This window comes from Simochromis diagramma, unplaced genomic scaffold (genome assembly GCF_900408965.1).
Source record: "Simochromis diagramma unplaced genomic scaffold, fSimDia1.1 OVJJ01000320.1, whole genome shotgun sequence".
Classification (NCBI taxonomy): domain Eukaryota; kingdom Metazoa; phylum Chordata; class Actinopteri; order Cichliformes; family Cichlidae; genus Simochromis; species Simochromis diagramma.
In genome coordinates this window covers 8,478,548-8,497,869 of record NW_024386773.1, presented here as the reverse complement: position 1 = coordinate 8,497,869, position 19,322 = coordinate 8,478,548, and the positions used below count along the sequence as shown (strand labels likewise).

The 19,322-nt window shown below is 38.5% G+C and overlaps 1 protein-coding gene and 1 long non-coding RNA gene across 5 annotated transcripts in view; one reads left to right on the top strand and one right to left on the bottom strand.

The window, feature by feature from the left end:
- The window catches only part of LOC120718097, a 121,301-nt gene extending 108,268 nt beyond the window's left edge, over positions 1 to 13,033 (top strand). The window contains exon 3 of the long non-coding RNA XR_005692372.1: positions 10,352 to 13,033. This is a non-coding gene — a long non-coding RNA (uncharacterized LOC120718097). The remainder of the gene's footprint in view (positions 1 to 10,351) is intronic.
- Positions 3,351 to 19,322, bottom strand: part of LOC120718077 (metabotropic glutamate receptor 4-like) — a 184,739-nt gene continuing 168,767 nt past the window's right edge. For 3 of the 4 annotated variants that reach the window (XM_040006400.1, XM_040006406.1, XM_040006413.1), the window contains exons 10-11: positions 8,675 to 8,921; positions 3,351 to 4,191 (exon numbers count right to left, since the gene is read on the bottom strand). In XM_040006400.1, coding sequence (XP_039862334.1) covers positions 4,142 to 4,191; positions 8,675 to 8,921 — 297 coding nt within the window. In that variant the 3' untranslated portion in view covers positions 3,351 to 4,141. Of the gene's footprint in view, positions 4,192 to 8,323; positions 8,436 to 8,674; positions 8,922 to 19,322 lie in introns of all 4 variants that reach the window. The other variant, XR_005692370.1, reaches the window with a different exon arrangement.

Below are 19,322 nucleotides of genomic sequence, written 5' to 3'. Positions count from 1 at the left end.
TCTCTCTAATAAACACTTTGACTGTCTCAACAAAGGTTAAATCTGTCTACTTCGAGTTTGGTGGATTTGTTGTTGAGAACCAGAATAAGTGTTGAGTTCAGTTGTTTGGTGCTGAGTGCTGATCTTATTTTTGGGCTGTATTCTACTGGAACTCAGTGGTTAGAGCATTTAACTCCTGCTGCAAGATATCATTGCCACTGGCAAATGTTTGATGTCAGGAATATTTTGTTACCTCAAAGATAATGTCACAGTTAGTTCACTTAAGTGTACTTATCTATTTGCTTCTTACTGTATTAATTATATGTATTAGGATGACATTTGTTAAAGTAGTCTGATGGGGTGAGCCAGAGACAATCATTATCTTGACACCATTATGACATTGGATCAAAATAACTTGTTATGGTCCTGGGTCTGTGACCCAGTGTTTGATTTATATTCTTTGTTTTAGTTGTATTACTCATTCTGTTTACTTGCCTCCCCTATGTCCATGTTCAGTGTGTAGTCTGTCCTGTCTTTCATGAATGTTAATTCTGTCGCCATGTTTGTTCATCTGTTTTCCAGTCGTGTCTCTCACCTCTTCTGTTTCCTGTATTCAGTCAGTCCGTCTTAGTGTGTGTCCCATGTTTCTGTTTTTACTTTGATAGTCTCCTGTCCTGTGTGCATTACGTTCAGTCTTGTTTCTGTGCCGTTAATCTGATTAGCTCCAGCTGTGTTTCCCTCCTGTTTCCCATCCCTTCGTTATCCTCTGTGTATTTAACTCCTCTGTATGCTGTCACGTTTTCCACATTGCTGTGTGTTTCCCCGAGCTCCTCAGTTTTGCTCATTACTCTTAGTTTTCTCCTAGCTCCTAGTTTCTTAGTTCAGTTTCCCAGGTTCCAGTTTAAGTTTTGTTTCCTTGTTTTAGTGTTTGGTCCTACAGCAATAAAAGCTGCCTTCCTTAGTTAATACCTTTGTGTTCAAGTCCTGCATTTGGGTCCTACCTCTGCTTGCTCATAGCACATCCATGACATCATCAGTCAACAATTACGTTACTGTATTTGATGCAGTAATGTAGTTGTTCAAACATACATTTACAATAACACATATAGCTCAAGATTGCTCTGGTGGCAGGCATTGCAAAAGTCCAATTTTGTTTGCTTTTCTTAGAAAACACAAAATATAAAAATGTAGATCTGATTGTCTGCAGTTGGCTGCGTTTTATGGAATATTACTGCCACCACTTGCTGATAAGCAGAACAGAATCAAAAAGGAGAGATCCACTTTCAGACACATACATATTGCAAACTGTGTTTTGGTGCTAAATATGTAAAATCATTTATGTCATGAACTGATAAACTAATGCAATTCTCACCATATTGTTGGTTTGAATTTAGCAGTATATCAGGATTAGTGATAATGATTCCAAACAGCATGTAGTGTACCACTGATTCATTATGATCACCTCCCATTTGCTGTGCCCTTCTTCAGCTGTTTCACATTAAAAGTTTGCAAACTGAAGTTTTTACCATTTAGAAGATACTGCAGTTTTTGAATTGAATGGTTGTTTTATCAGTTTTAGTTTAAATGTATGGATTTACTGAGGTCTGGTATAGGGTGTCAAGTTATGTAGATCAGATCAATCTTATTACATACCTGCACTGTTGGTGAAGTTAAATGAATTGTAATAAACATTTGGACAGTGTATGCTTATATCTTGTGTTTTTAAAAGCATGAGAGATGTACAAACATGTCTTGTGATCTACTTTTCGGATCATCTCCAGTAGTCATTAGAAAACCTACTGAGATGGAGGACTGATTTTTGATGGGTTTTCTTCCAGATCTATTAATAATGATGATTCTAATAATGTGCTGATAATGTACTGAAATGCGTCATTTTTCTGTGCTCTGTTTCTTCTTGCTCTTGCTATGCAATGACTGTTATTTTCCAAGCCTTTTGTTGTATTGTGGGCTCACACTATCAGGGAGGCGTGGAGAAGATGATAGATGCAGAGAGCTTTCTGCATGCAAAAGCCTTGGATGCAAGTAGGGGCTCCCCATTCATTTAAAATAATTTCATGTTTCCTTCCACCAACTCTGTGTCCTTCCAGCACTATTATCAGAGCAATTGTGGCAACGTGTTATTCAGAGGATGGCACCCATTGTCTTATTTTCTTCAGGGCGGACAAACACTTTACATTGGGAACAAAGTACAGACTCACTCACACAGAAGTGCTGTCAATCATTTAGCTAGGGATATTGTAAGTTTGCAAATGTATCATTTTCTCTCTCTTTTTTTTTTTAAACTCAAGCAACATATGTACAAGACCAGACAGGAACCGTTAATGATAACCTGTTGAAAAACTGAACAAAGACAAAAAATAATAAACAAACCAATTTTCAACTTTCTTGAATTACAGAAATGTGAAAATGGACAATGTTTTAAAACATTTTTAATAGAAATAAAATTTTGTATAAAAAAAAAAACTAAACATGCTTCACACACTTCATTAGTTTTCATGAGGTTTAACAAATACATAGCTAGCCAGGCACTGTATCCTTTTGTATTTTTTCCCCAATTTTAAGATATGTCAGGACATAAAGCAGACATCATCAGTCTATTTAATAACATACATTAACTTACCATTTAATTTGGTCAGCACTCACATTTTATTCTGCAACACAAATGGTGTTGAAAGTAATACAGAGGGAGGCATGAAAAGCAGCATTGAATTCACAACACAAATGACCCCACAATATTTTCCCCAAGACAATAGAGGGCTTTTATACTGCACGGAGCCAACCCTTAATCTGTTCTGCCAACTCGGAGAGATTGATAGAAATATTGTATAGTTTTGCAATTAGAATTTCATTTGCTAAAATGCCTTACAACTTCCTGACACCTCCTCCTTATCACAAGAGTGCCTGAAGAGGACATGATTTTTTTTTTTGTAGCTGGTCCATTATGGATATCACCTTCAGGGTATATTGCATGATCCTCTCAAGGGCATACTTCATCTTAATTCCCCTACTAATGGATCTGTACAGCTAAGCTTTACCCTTACACTATGAATGTGTGAGAATAGCTGGTGGCAGTGGTGGTAGGGTCATCCTGGATAACAGCTCACAGTGAGATCTCCTGGCTAAAACACTGTTTATTTTAACCATGAGCCACTGTTTCAAAGCACATACAGATATGCAGAGGGCAGTGGCAGCCTTGGGCTAGCTGGTAATACAAATCATGGCCTTACTGTAGCACAGATAAACAATCACTCACTAGACCTTCACCATTTGAGAACAGTTTTTAACGTACAATAGGCCCAAACAATTTTTAACAACACTGCAACAGAGTTTAAACGCATTCCTTTTTTTTCCCTTTTGTTTTTTTAAACAACACAACACAGGATGTTAAAACTGGCATGCTCAAAATCAGCAGAGACCATTTTATATGTGTAGTCATTCTTATTAACTCATCGGCAACTTGGAAGAGGAAATCAAAATACATGGAGTCTGGTAAAGATCTGTTGCATTGTTGTGACGATCAATATTTCCAGTCATTTGACTCACGAGACCAGAACACATTTAGAAATAAAAACAAACACAAGCCCCTCTCAGAGATCCATAGACCATGTTTGCATGCCTTTTTGGTGTTGATTAATCCCTTGTGATGCCTTGAGGATTTGAAGATTAATTATAATTCACAAAACTGGCAAACGACATTAAGAACCTGAACATATTCTTACTCGTAGTTCAGTTTCAGTCAGTGCTGCGAAAGATGACGGAGAAGTCTTTAAAAGAGGGCATAGCTGAAATGTAAACACAGAAAAGGAAAGCTCCATCCTTCAGTCTATAGGCCTCTGCCATGCAAATATTTTCATTTTTCTTTTATGTATGTATTCTTCTGAGGCAGACCAAAGATGGAACCTTAAAATTGTGCTGTTATCTGTTCTGGTCCCAAGTTTTGTCCATCCCTGCATCTCATGTGCTCTTTCCACACAATGCCGCGTCCTTGTGCAATATTTCTCTGATCTCCACCCGGAAAAAAGACATATCTATTTAATTTATTTGACTTTATTTATTTTTGCCGGATGCTTGAAATTCCACTGCATGTTTTGTTTTCTTTGCTGGGACGGAAATCCTGAATCGTGATAACAACCTTTGTCCTTCAGATTGCATGGTTGCTGTAGCTGATGTAGGTTTGCTTTGTTGAAAACGCTGAAAGAGACGAAATGAGAAGGAAGAGTCAGAGTTTAATACAGTTGAGGTAAAGTTTGCAACCTAAGAAAGGGAGCTGATTTGGGCATGAAGCTCTTTTTGTTTAGCTCTCTTCCTGTAGCAACAAGAGTAAGAAACTGCTACACAGGGCTGAAAAAAAATGTGTTTAGTTCCTGATTGGTAATGATATTCTGATCCTATTAAAAATTCCCTAGTTCTCAGGTCATGTTATTCCCCTCAGCATGTGCCAAATGTAACTATTACCTTTAGCTACCACCACCATTTTTTCCCCTCACAGCTATCAGGAGTTAACTTTCCAGCTGTCTCCCCGGACCATGTTAGCTGATTCTCTGAGTGGGAGCAGATAAATCCTGACATATCGCCACTAGATCTCAGCATTGGGGGGAGCTGGCCCAGACAGGAATTTTTCAATTTCATCAAGCCATATATCCACACTGGCGATGACAATGACAAATGGCGCTCATTCAAATAGCCATACACTGTATAGCCCCTGTAAACGGTAACCCCATCAGGATAATTTGCTGCTGGCTATCAATTCAGCGTCTCTGCCTTCTCGACACTTATTTTAACAAAAGACCCTTTTAACCATCCACACAAACATGAAGCAAGAATGGAATTAATGCTGCTCTGTTTGGATGCATGTAGTTTTTGTGACTGGCCTCACACCATTGTGCTATTGTTACTGCAGAGCATTGTGATAAGTTTTACATTGATTTCTGGTTTTGTGCTAACAGTAAATATATGTCAGCTATTTTATTCTCCTATGAAAGGAAACAGCTGTCAATACCTGTGGTTTTGACCACAGACTGATAAAAACCTTTTCCAGCTTAAGGCAAGAAGAGTGTTTTGAATGCCACTTGAGTAATTCTGCTGACTCAATTGCTGAGGTCATTATTTACCTCACTAATATAAATCCACAGTGCGTCACAGGAGTGCCAAGCATTGAGATTAGGAGGCATACACAGTGATTCAGCTGCTTTATAAAAGATAGTCACACCTTTCTTGTTTTTTTAACAATGTGTGCAAATGCTAGGCTTTGATTAGTGATTCAATAATTTATCTATTGAATATTATTTCAGTTTATATATAGCATGTCAGTAAATAGTAATGAATGCAGATAGATTTCCCAGTCCGATGGCTTCATTTTACAGGATAGAGCAAGTAAATATTTGCATTATAATGAATTATAAGCAATGGTTGCATGACAAAAATCAACAGTTTAAGTCAGAGATAAACTGAAAATTATTAGAAACCCAGTTCCACACAAGAACTGGAACGCTATATAAAATATAAATAAAGCAGAATTCAAACAGATAGAAATAGAAAACACAAAGATTACACTGAGAGTTTTTAATATTTGATGAATTAGCTCATTTTCCAATTAGTTGGCAGTAACATGTCTCAAAGTTTGAACAGGGATAACAAAATGTTAGAAAAGTGTTATTGCACTACGAGAACTACTGGAGGGATATTTTGCGATTGATTGGGTTAACTGGCAACAAGACAGTAATATGATTGGCTATAAAAAAAGAGCACTTCAGAGAGACAGCCTTTCTCAGAAGTAAGGATGGGTAGACATTTATCAGTCTGCAAAAAGATCTACAAGTTGTAGAACAATTTTCAGAATAATTAGTTTGTTATTCATTATTATACAGGGTGGGCCATTTATATGGATACACCGTAATAACATGGGAATGGTTGGTGATATTAAAGTCCTGTTTGTGGCACATTAGTATATGTGAGGGGGCAAACTCCTCAAGATGGGTGGTGACCATGGTGGCCATTTAGAAGTCGGCCATCTTGGATACAACTTTTGTTTTTTCAATAGGAAGAGGGCCATGTGACACATCAAACTTATTGGTAATGTCACAAGAAAAACAATGGTGTGCTTGGTTTCAACATAACTTTATTCTTTCATGAGTTATTTACAAGTTTCTCTTTGTTCACAGCCATTGACATGTCGAAGAGGTTAACACGTGAGGAGCGGATCGAAATTGTGTTGATATCTGGTGAACGCAGTAACCGGGTCATTGCAGCATTTTTCAATGCAAGACACCCTACGAGACCACCCATCTCCCATGCTACAGTTAGCAAACTGCTTGCTAAGTTTCGTGAAGCTGGTTCAGTGTTGGATTTGCCAAAATGTGAACGCAAGAAAACTGTCACTAATGAAGAAACATCAGTGGCTGTCCTAGCTTCATTCAGCAAGAGCCCACAGCGTAGCACTCGCCACATGTCACTGGAGAGTGGCATTAGTCGAACATCCCTTTGGCGGATATCAACTACTCACAAATGGCACCCTTACAAACTCCAGCTACACTGCAGCATCTCAGCGAGGCTGACCCAGATCGGCGCACAGAATTTGTAGGATGGGCAAAACAAAAATTGGAACAGGACCCTCAGTTCACGCAGAAGATTTTGTTCAGTGATGAGGCAAACTTTGATGTGAATGGTGAAGTTAACAAACAAAACCACCACTATTGGTCTGACACTAACCCACATTGGATGGATCCCTCCAAGACTGTTGGAACAAAAAAAGTGATGGTTGGGTGTGGTATATGGGGTACAACGATAGTGGGTCCATTCTTCATCAATGGAAACCTCAAGGCCACTGGATATTTGAAATTGCTACATGATGATGTGTTTCCCTCTTTATGCACTGAAGCTGGCACGTTCCCTGAGTTTTTCCAGCAAGATGGTGCACCACCACATTATGGGTGCCAGGTCCGAGCATTCCTAGATGAACAGTTTCCTGGAAAGTGGATTGGCCGTCGTGGGCCAGTTGAATCGCCCCCAAGGTCTCCCGATCTGACCCCCTTAGACTTTTATCTTTGGGGTCATCTGAAGGCAATTGTCTATGGTGTGAAGATACGAGATGTGCAGCACCTGAAACTATGGACACTGGATGTCTGTGCTGGCATTTCTCCTGCGGTGTTGCTATCAGTGTGTGAAGAGTGGGAGAAGAGGGTTGCATTGACAATCCAACACAATGGGCAGCGCATTGAACACATTTTATAAGTGGTCAGAAACTTGTAAATAACTCATGAAAGAATAAAGTTACGTTGGAACCAAGCACACCATTGTTTTTCTTGTGACATTACCAATAAGTTTGATGTGTCACATGGCCCTCTTCCTATTGAAAAAACAAAAGTTGTATCCAAGATGGCCGACTTCTAAATGGCCACCATGGTCACCACCCATCTTGAGGAGTTTGCCCCCTCACATATACTAATGTGCCACAAACAGGACTTTAATATCACCAACCATTCCCATGTTATTACGGTGTATCCATATAAATGGCCCACCCTGTAGAATAATGGCTTTCAGAATAAAGACTTTGACTAACTCAACACCTATAGTACATTTTAAATAATATCACAAAATGATTTTGAGAATCTGAATAAAGGGACAAAGGTCAGGTCTATGAACACAATTTGCTGTGCCATCCACAAATGAAGGTTAAAGTTCTACAGTATGATGATTAGAAGAAACCATATGTAAAAATGATCCAGAAAAAACGTTGTCTTCTCTGGGCCACAGCTCATCTGGACTGAGGCAAAATGGAAAACTGTTCTATGATAAGATGAATAAAAAATATATAATAAAGAATTTCAAAAATGTAAAAACACGGACATAGACAAGAATGGAACAACATTCCTCTCCCAGAATTGCAGCAACTGGTGTTCTTCAGTTCCCTCATATTTACAGACTGTTTTTAACAGAAGGGAATGCCACACAGTGGTAAACACAGCTCTGTCCTAACCTTTTTTGAGACTTGCATGCTTCTAACTGGGCTGCACAGTTTGCATTAGCAGTTATCGACTCCGTGTTGGTTTCATACTGCAATTTTGTTACAACATGATCAATACAATTTTTCCCAAAACACATTTAAAAGTGAAACAATCAAATTGTATCAAATTTTAAGATGTGGTAAAGTCATCTTCATCTTTTTAGAGAAGGCCTAAAATTTAGACGATTGGACTTGAAGACTTTTATAAGGACGTGTGTTACCCTCGTTTACTTGTTATTTTAGGAATAGTTTGACATTTTGGAAAACATTCACTTTAATAAAAAAAAAAGAAGAAGATTGATGCCAGTAATAAAATCATACCTCAATGTTTTACAGGCGTTTTAGTTCCATTGCTGGACTCCAGAATATGCTTTCTAATCCATTCCTTTGTGACTTCATTCTCACACACATAATTGTGATTCCTGTAATGCTTCTTGAAAAACAATTTCCACAGCCTCACCACCAAATGAATAACAGTGTCACATTTACTAGATTCAATGAAGTGTTAAATAACATGCTATACATTTGTTAATAAGGGTTTTTTTTTTTTTTTCACACTGCATCCTATCATTGCATCAATTTGTTTTACAGACACGGAAGGACAAAACATTCCTGAACTTAAGCCAGCAGGTTTCTAGTCAAAGCTTTCCTCATTTGCATTTTTGCTCTTACACTGTGTTTCGAGGCTTTCGCACAGCTCGGTCTTGGCTTCTCCGTTGGGTCTGAGTCCAGCCTTGGGGTTGAACTTGTTGGACATGGTGGCAGCAGTAACCACAGCCTTGAGGGTCCGTGTGCGCTTAGGCACATTCTGCTCAGGGTGGAAAAGAACCACATAGACCTTGGGCATGTAGAGCAACCCGAGGGACACTGAAGCACTCAGGCTCACAGAGATCGTCAGCGTGGTTGTTTGGATGTACATCTGCAAGAGGCAAAAACCAAAAATGAATGATACAAACAGTTTAACACTGTTTTGCATTACCGATTTTTCTGTGTGGGCAGTGGCATGTACAGTACAAGAGACATCTGCTGTGCATCATTATAATTAGAGTATTCAATGACCCATGTGCTGGTCAAGGAGTTTTTAAATGAGTATCTACTTTGTCCAGTAGAAGCTGCAAAGCTATCTAATGAAAATGATGTGTTAAACTTGTTTTAAATCAGCATCCTATCTGCTTTTATGGTGTATGTGTGCTGCGCCAGCCAGGGCCACAGTGTTTACTTAATTTTCTGCCATTCTAGTTTTAATATGACTATCACGTCCACCCTGAACACAGATTGGATCTTTTTCTGACTCATAATAAGCAGGCCCATAATAAAGAAACAAGCTCATGAAAATTTTACACATGGTCAAATCCTCCAAATTATGGGGGAGGGCAACAGAGTACCATCCTCATTCATTCCATTTAATTGTTTTCAGAACTGCAGCAAATTAATGAGTCATCTTTAAAGATGCAATAAGGTAGAAGAAAAGCTTATGCAATTTCTAAACATCATACTGTTGTGACTGATTGAGGAATGAGTTTACAATTGGCTAATACTGGGATACACACACACACACACACACACTATCTATCTATAATTGATGGATCGAGATAGATAGATAGATAGCTATAGAGGTATATAGAGAAAGGTATATAGAGCGAGATATAGACAAAATATATAAAATTTAATTTTTACATATATATAAAATTGAAAGTTCTTGAGTTTTGTTTGGATAGAAATTAAATTGTGCTTGCTGTAATTTACTACACCTGTGTAACACACAACAAGAATCTAATTATGATCATTTACCTGGTGTAACTACATAAATGTATGAATACTGTCAAGTCCAGATAATGAGAGATTTTGTTGTTCCTTCAAATCCACCAAAATTGTTCCTAATGCATCAAAATTGATGGTGAGGCTTAAAATAATGTAATGGGTTATAACCTGCTGTGGGTGTAAGATTTAATATATTTACTCTGAGGATGACAGGTGCGAGTAGTAACAACAACAACAAGAAAGACTGAAACGAGAGCAGGTTTTTCATTCTTTGGTTACCATAATCACTGATTTACAAAGATAATTAAACCACAGTCGACTACAGTATTCAAATGAACAAACATTTCCAACAAATCAGAATCTGTTATTTTTTGCAGGAACGATATTCGAATCAGACGATAAATCCTCTCATGCATAGATTTTTACTCACTAGTATTTTATATGTTGGTACTTTAAGAGTCAATCTTTCAAGTCAAGTTTTTCCTCATCAGGTCTCTGCTATTTTCTGATTCAACAAAAGTAACAGCTTCTCATACGTGACCTCTATTTTAATATGTTGTGTGTTTTTATTATTTTGACTCTCCACAGTGCTTTCCCTATATACTCAGCCAACCCTCTTTCCATGTGAGACTGCTGGCTGAAGAGAAGAAGGAAGAATGGAGTCAGTATTATAGAGAGACAGCTGCAGCGCTCCCCTCCCAGCTGTGGGGAGTATTAACCAGTGAACTGCTCAGGGCTTGGTTCACTGCTGCCTCAGGGACGGACTGTTGAACCCAAGCTGTTCATCACATAAACAGAACATAAAAGTGTTCTGCTGCTTTTCACCCAGGAATAATATCATCTTAAAATCCATCCTCTCGGTCACTGATTATATACCGGCACAGAATAAATAAGAACAGTAAAATGACTTTAAATCTGAGAACATTTAAAGTCTGTGTCAGAATAACATTTTTTTAAAAATTGAAAATTATATTCTCAATCATTTCAGTTTTGGTCTGTAAAATTAATGCAACAAGGAACAAAAGACACTTAAATCATCTTTGATGTCCATACTAAAAGAAGTCAATTATCCTATGTCAGAGCTATAAAAACTTGCTTTATTTGTGGCTCAACTAATCAACTTATCAACGCAGTTCCAATAATAACTACTATGATTATGTAACTGCACCATATCTCACTGTAAATTAGGTCACGTTCAAGAACAAATATTGTTATTATCATTTAATCTAATGTAACCTTAGGTAAGGTTATTTTAAATTTTGAATATTATGTCAGCAGTGATATAAATCAAGACAATCAGTAAGCTGTCACATTGTAGAGGCTAAGAATAGAATATAAGTGGATTTAATGCCAAATAGTACAGTGTGCAAGAATAATAGTTTAAGTTATATTTTACATTTAATGGTGGTGATAATATACATTGGCCACTTAATTAGGTACAACTGTTCAGCTGCTCGTTAACACAGATATCTAATTAGCCAAACAGCAGCAACTCAAGGCAAGGTATGTAGAGATGATCAAGATGACCTACTTAAGTTTAAATGGAGTAATGTTTGTATTTTTGTAGGGTCTCTACAATAATACTGCTGTTGTGAATTGGTGCTATATAAATAAAATTGAACAGAATGGGGAAGAAAGGTGATTTGAAGGACAGCTAGTCAGCTAAGAACAGGGAACTGAGGCTACAGTTTCTAAAATTAGACAATACACGATTGCAGAAATGTTCCCTGGTTTTAAGAGTCTTGACTTCTACAGCAAAACATTCAGGTGGTAGCGTCAGAATTTGACATAAACATGGCTCCATTCTGTCTTATTACAACAGCTCAGTCTGGTGGTTGTGCAATGGCATGGGGGATATTTTCTTGTCATGCTTTGGGCTTCTTAGTACCAAGTTAGCAATACATCACAGCTCTGCCCGAGTATTTTTGCTGACCATGTCTATCCCTTTATGACCAAAGTGTACCCATCTTGTGATAGCTGCTTCCAGCAGCATAACAAACCATGTCATAAAGCTGAAATCATCTCAAATTGGTTTCTTGAACATGACAATGAGTTCCCTGTACTCCAGAGGCCTCCATGGTCACCAATCAATCTCAGAGCACCTTTGGTATGTGGTGGAACAGCAGAGTTACAGCATGGATGTGCAGCTAACAAATCTTCAGTAACTGAGTATCTTTTCAATATGGACCAAAATCCAAGAGGAATGTTTCCAGCACCTTGGTACATCTGTAGCAAGAATAACTGAGGCACTTGAAGACAAAAGCGGTCCAACTCAGGACTAGCATGTGTACCTAATGAAGTGACTAGTTAGTGCATGAACTGTTTTCTTTTTTAAAATAAACAATTATTTGTTAATTTTACATTTTGAATCAATTGTAACAGCATTATAGACAAAGTGATAGATTTTATAGTAACTGGTACCTTCTTATAGATGAACAATGGAAAAACAAATCAGCACATTTTATAAACTAATCTCAGTCCTGCCTGTTTGTTGGTCTATGTTATAATAATATGTATATAATGTAATATGTTAGATGAAAGGAAATTATTGCCTTGACCTTACTTGAAATCAATATATTATTGTTTGGTATTTCATCAGATAACATGTGCCATGAGAAAAGAAACTTTCATCCCCTCTCTATTGCCTCATTGATGTTAGCTTACAAATGGAGTCCTGTTTTCAATGTCAGAGCACGTCCAATATTCAGTCCATTAATTTGTTTCCTCCTGATTGAAATGCACCTGAGCATTCAATGACTGGAGCAACTTGGAAGAGAAATGAAGAGAGATACCATATATCTCACACACATATCATCACACTGCCATTAGCATAGCTTGCCTTAGGCAAAACATAACATAGAAGAAGTACTCATAGTCGCATTAATGACTGAACTAGATGGAAAGAAGTCATGGAGCTATCAGTACCTGGAGGATCAGTGATGGGAAGAGTCCTGGAAATATTTACTCAAGTAAAAATGTACTTGTGTACAACAGTACTCCAATAAAACGTAGGTGAAATAATGGTATTATTAGTAAACATGGCTGTATTACACAAAAGAGGAAGCTGAAGAGCAAGGGTCACCTCCAGAATTTTTTTAATAGGTGTGGTCATATGGGGGCCAGTAAAAATATTGGCTGGGGAAATTGTGGGGGACATACAAAGTAACACAATGGGGCTCACTGGGGGCCCAGCAAATTGTTGTGGTAAAGAAAAGTAAAGAAAATTTGTTATATGGTGATAATAAGTCCAGTGAGCCACACCGAGCCTAAAGCAAGTAAATGTAGAGATAAAGCTCATAAACTGACATTTTAAAGCAAAAAAGGAAGCTGCAAAATGTTTACGCACAAATACTATATGAAACTGAATACAGTGCTTCGTGTAACAGCAGTTAGGCTGCTGGTGTATCTGCTGAATTTGCTCTTTAGTCTCAGATCCTCTGTTCCTCTAAAAAAAAGAAGAAAAAAAATCATAACAGAAATGATAAGGTCATATTTAAATGTGGATTTCCTATTTACTCCTACACAGCTCAACTTCTGTCAAGCCAGAGAACAAGCAAATGCAGCATTAACTGAGCAACAATGGTAATGCATCCTAAATAAGCAAACGTAGCAAGCCAAAGTTTGTTAGATCGCCAGGCTAACACAAACTTAAAACATTAACAATCTGCTATACCCATGACCTTTGAACTGAAGTCGTTACAGTTAATTAACATACAATACTTTTGCAGAAGAGGTAGTATGTAGAGTTTTTGTAAGAGAGGGCCTCTACATGGTTGTGAAAACACTGCATAATGAAGCTGTGTTGCCTTGGGCGTGAAGATGTATTAGACCATTAGATTTTTGTTTTTTTTTTTGTTGGTAACTCTGCAATTGATTTTCACATAAAAAATACACATGAAGATAACCAATAACGATAATCTACTGTCTTACAGTAATCATAGGAATTGTATTTCATTATTTTCATTCCTGCAGAAGTGATAAAACAATTCCACACCCTGGCCTACGGTGAGTAGAGCAAAACTGAGTAAAAACATCTGTGATAACTCATAACATTAATTTGACAGCTAATAAACGTGAACATACTGCATTTTCAATTCAACCCAAGAGAGTCTCTGAGGCAGGATGCAAACAATCAAATTTATTTAAACTTGCATAATTCCCTCACTATATTAAGGCACTTTTTTTTCTCAGCATGCTATGGAAGTACTGAGCAGAGGAGTTTGCTGCAATTGCACTCTAATTAAGCCAATAAACAAATAGAAGCCTTAGGGGACACAATAATATAGCTTCGTTGGCAGATTGTCATTTATAAAGATCACAATTCTTTGGCCTTGATTAGCTTCACGGCCTATCCACCCATTATCAAAGCACCCAGAGGTCAACAGAGGGCTGCAGTGCTTTAGGCCTAATAAAAGTAACAACTGCTCTCTGAAGTCCAAGATGTTGCTTAGCTTCCTCTGCTTCGTAGCATCAATCTTCATTATTTATTACAGAGCCTGAGGGGCATTACTGTGAATAACGCTGTTTATCTTACGACTGGGAAAAGACAAAGGGAGAAATGGAAAGGAACATGGAATGGGTGGTAGCAGGTATGAACACAGATTACACTGTGTAACACAAAAAAATAACAAAAAACCCCACTCCTGACTCTGGTCTGGTTGAACTGAAACTCCCACTTCTTTGTCTGACTACCACTTTAACAGCAGTTTTTTTGTTTTTTTGTCCTAACGGTGCCAATAGTGAGATGGAGACTTCATACAGAAATAAACAACACCACTCAGTTAATCAGACGATTCATGCACTGTAATGGCAGGACCTCTTTGTGTGGGCTGATTGAATTTAAACTGAGCCCATTGTGCTGTAGCCTCATTCCCATGCATGCTATTGTCTGCTGCCCCTCCTCCTGCCTATATCTTTGAGACAGCCGCTGATTTAGACAGTTTCTCCAGGTAAGCAGGTGTCACATCTATTCCTGAAGGTAGCATAAACACTCCATAGATAGACCAGATGTCCTCGTCTAAATGACAGAGAAAGCTTCCTATGGCATTCGTTGCATGTGTCTTGGCACCAGATGACAAATAAATGACGGTGCTTGTAATGCTGAGGCAGAGGCCTGCTGTAAACGGGTGATGAGTGCGTACACAGCTAGATAAGGTAAATCGAGACCCAAAGGAAGTGGAGCATTTAATTGCTCTGAAAGACTCGTCAATGTGGGCTGTGAAGCTTTGTGCAGCCTGACATTTACAGTACAATGATTATGAGGTGTGTTTGCTTTGACATGTTAATTCCTTAAATAAGATCATTGTTTATATAACATCTCAGCAAATCAGTCACAGGCTTTATTTAAAAAAATAAAACAAGAAGAAGAAAATCTGGCACAGCAAAACTAGCTAACTTTCCTGCTCAACCAACAAGTTTTCCAAAATGTAATGTTTGTTCAACAGGTGAGAAATTTTATTTGTCCACACTTCCTAAAATGGTTCTAAATCTGCTTAATGATCTAACTTCCTATATTTATTCCTGTTATCCTTTTCTTCATTTCTAAATATATATATATATATTGTTAAAATGATGAGTGGTCATATTATACATGACCAAATTCATAACCAATGAGGAGAGCATGCTGAGTCTTTCTGCTGTTGGTTCTGTGCAGTATGATGCCAATGAGAGCGTGTATCCTTAGGACAGTCATCTCAGGTACACAGCTGCTGTTCAGATCTTCTATTTATGAGGAGCAGTAAATAAGAGCAAAGTTGGCTGTAAGTGAGAGTAAGAAAAAGGCTCAAGCTGCTTGCTTTAGGGCTGGAGAAACTGTGTGCACCAACATTCCATGTAGATAAAGATTTTTTGAACCATCAAACTACCCTAACAGAGTAAAAATATGGAGTTAGAAATGGGCATAACAAGTTTCCTTTAAGGTCTTATTGGCTTTGAGCACATTCATCAGAAACAGTGACATGTAAATGGCAACTATGTCTCTGTTTTCATGGTAACAGAAGAGCACCATTGGGGGCATATCCTGTCCGTTTCTCTTCGCTTCAGCTTTTCAGTTTAACTCAAGCCACCTGTAAAGGCTCTGACCACTCTGCAGTGGTAGAGTGCTGTTACAGATCATCTAGAGTTGAGGTAATGGTGGATATTTGTTTGCCCTGATGAGGCAAATTGCACTAAGTGCACTAAGACCTGGAAGATAGTCAACAATCTTATGATGGCTAGAAGTGCAATCAAGCCCATGACCATCCCTACATTTGCAATTTTAGAGTATTTAGGGTGTCAATTTAAATAGAATAGAGGACCAACACTGCAAGTGTACAAGAACAAGATGATTATTCTTTTTTTCTTTTCTTTTTGCTGAGTTTTGTGCACAAAAATATTCCCGAGATTTTCAAGCAGTCTTCATTCAGACTGTGTGCTGTGTATAAACTGTGGAGTGGTTTTCTAGGAGAGTACATGGCAACAGAATCGAAAAAAACATTCTCAAGGACGGAACTTTAATTGGGGGAAAAAAAAACCCTTTACTCCAACTCAGTGTAAAGCAGGAGGTCATTGAACAAAATACTCTCCATCATGGACTATCCATCCTAACTCTCTGCAGTACACACTACAAAGACAGAAGAAGGCATTTTCCAACACGCTCATTTAGGCCCTATGTCACAGAAAATCATCAATTTTGCTGCTATTGCAATGATATTACTGTTCTGACTGACTGTTACTGACTATTTTGAAAAAAATCATCATGGTTCTGATATTATTATTGTTGTTGTTGTTGTTATTAATACCCTTAAATTTAGCTAGAAGTACTGTATACAGCAAATTTGAACAAGAGAATTTCAACTACATGCATATCTGTATTCAGCATGTTTGGGACTCACACCGAATGCGATAGACGCGACCAAAAAGCGCCAGACGCCCCTAGCTGGTCACGTGCACATTCGCACCTCGACGCACGACCAACGCGAATTGGCTGCACTTCAAAACATGCAATTTTCACGCACGTGAAGCGGAAATGTGGGAGGAAATAGTGCCAGATGGCAGCTGTCGATTTAGCCTTTGAAGAGAGAGTCTCCCTTCTCTATTGACTGTGGAGAGCAGAACAGCGGCATAAAGGACATCCTCGCTGTACCTGGGTCCATCAGGTCCTCCAGAAGCGTGAGCAGTTTGGTGAGTTTCACCACTTGCTCCAGGAGCTGCGTCTGGATGACGGACGCTTTCAGCGGTACCACCATCTTTCCCTCGCCCAGTTTGAGGAGCTGCTGTCCCGCGTCAGTCCAAGCATCGCCCACCTAAACACTTGTCCGTCTGCCTGCGGTTAGTAAAAGTGTTTAAAACGGCAGTCCTTTATCGATACCTGTGCTAATATATGCTCATTTGAAGTCCCAGTGACTTCCCCACAACGGCTCTTTTAAGAGCCACCCACAAACCTCTAAAGAGCGTTCCTGCCTTTTCTTCTTTAAAAATTTCCTTAATAAATTACTTTGCATGTATACCTGATGCTCTGGTCGCGTCTATCGCGTTCAGTGTGAATGCACCGTAAAAATAATTTAGGGTGTCATTTGTCTTCAAGGTATTGGTATCTCTTCGGCTACATCCACACTAATCAATCAATCAATCAAGGCTTTATTCGCTACGTGCAGGTAGCCCTGCAGTGAAATAGGACCCCCCCCCCCCCGACCTTACACACACAACACTGACATCACATGGGGATAAAGGTCGGAGATCGGTAGCGTTACAGAAAAAAAACACAGAAATATACACTACAATGGGAAAATACAAGAGGAAAAATAGAGACCTCTACTCATGCTGGGCTCCTGGGAGGACAGCATGAGAACAGGAAACAAAAAAACTCCTCCGCACAAAAAAGCACATAAATGTCCACAGCACAACATTATGGAACACGTGACAAGCCACAGGGTCGGGTGGGGGGTGAGGAGTAATCCGAAGCAAACACAGCAGCCATCCTAATGTGTTTTCGTTTGAAAACACATCATTTTCTCTCCGTTTTGACCTTCCGTCCACACTGAGATGGCACTTTCCCTCAAGGAAAACGCAGTGTTTTGAAACACTCTCAAAAACGCATACATTTGAAAACGGTGCTTTTGCGTTGCATTGTGGACAGCAAAAACTGAGACTTTTTGAAAACGATGACACATTTTAGTCATGTGATGCAATTCCAGTGACCAGTTAAATTAAGATAGCAGAGGGCATTATACAGCGGTTGCTTTGTTTGCTCTCAAATTTTCTGTACGTTTTTGTCCATGACAGGTTAAACCACAATAAATAGCGATAGCATACACGTGGTGTGTGTGTAGTTGTCTGTCTCTTAAAACGCCAGTGATTTTCCTACAGTTTGAAATGTCATGCGATCTAGTGAATTTCATGAGTCCAGCAACTAACCACTCTTACTAGATTGTATCATGTCATCTCAACAAGAACAAATTAAGTTGTTGAATTTCATACAGATCCTACATGATTTAATTACGTTCAACCTAGAAACATGAAATTATTTTTGTTCAAATTACAAGTTAGACTTTTGTAAATGTAACAACCAGTCGAGACTGAAGAAGTCACTTCGATGAGTGACGAAACGTTTCTCCCACAAAACGCTACGTCCAGATGAACAGAATCAACTTTTGGAGCTACACGCAAGATGCTTACATAAATCCAAGAGATGGCCAATCCCTTTTCCCCTCCACTGTGTAAATGCTTCAGATAGCTTTTCTTCAAATTCTTAATTCTCACTGGCTTTTCCAACTTGGTACTCGCAGCAACAACTCCACCTCATCGTTAGTCCGTTTAAAAAACTTGGTGCTTTTCCTCAACATTTTGCCGCGACGTTTCAAAGGGCCGGAAAGTAAATAAACAACAGACAGAAATGAGGCAGATCGAATCGTCTTGCGTTTCACGCATGTGCAGTATTGGAACATAAGCGGTTTTGGCCGTTTCAGTGTGGACTGACAACTCTGTGAAAACAACTGAAAACGACAGTGTGGACGCGAGGCGTTTCCAGACGAAAACGCCTTTTCAAATCTATCCAGGCTAGTGTGGATGTAGCCTTCGTTACAAGAAACCAATGTTTCCATGTTCTGTGGACATTCATCTGCTTTGACCTCTGCCTTCTTAAGACTTTTATGTATTTTTCTACAGCAATATCTTAATACTGGCTCTTGCTCTCAAGGGACAAAACTCATTCTGATTCATTAAGTTACATCCGGTCTTTGTTCCCATTATTTCTAAGTGCTTGGTAAAAAAAAAAAAAAAAAGAAACCAAAAAAACATTTGCAGTAGCAGTATGCTGTGTGGTCTGACAAAGCTATAAACCATATTGGAGAGTAACTTAAATTAAGTTTTTCAGACTCAACACTCAACAGCCCTTTTGGGTTATATATTAAATATGATTATTCTCTCTCAAATGAGGAAAGAAAAAAATGTAGGACATTTCCCTGAAGCTAAACTTCCATTTTGTGTTCCATTTTGTGCTTTACCTTAACATAGCTCAGGGCCAAAGTAAAAGTTTTCTAAATGATAAAAGTAAAACTGTCCTCCAGCCATAGTGTGTATA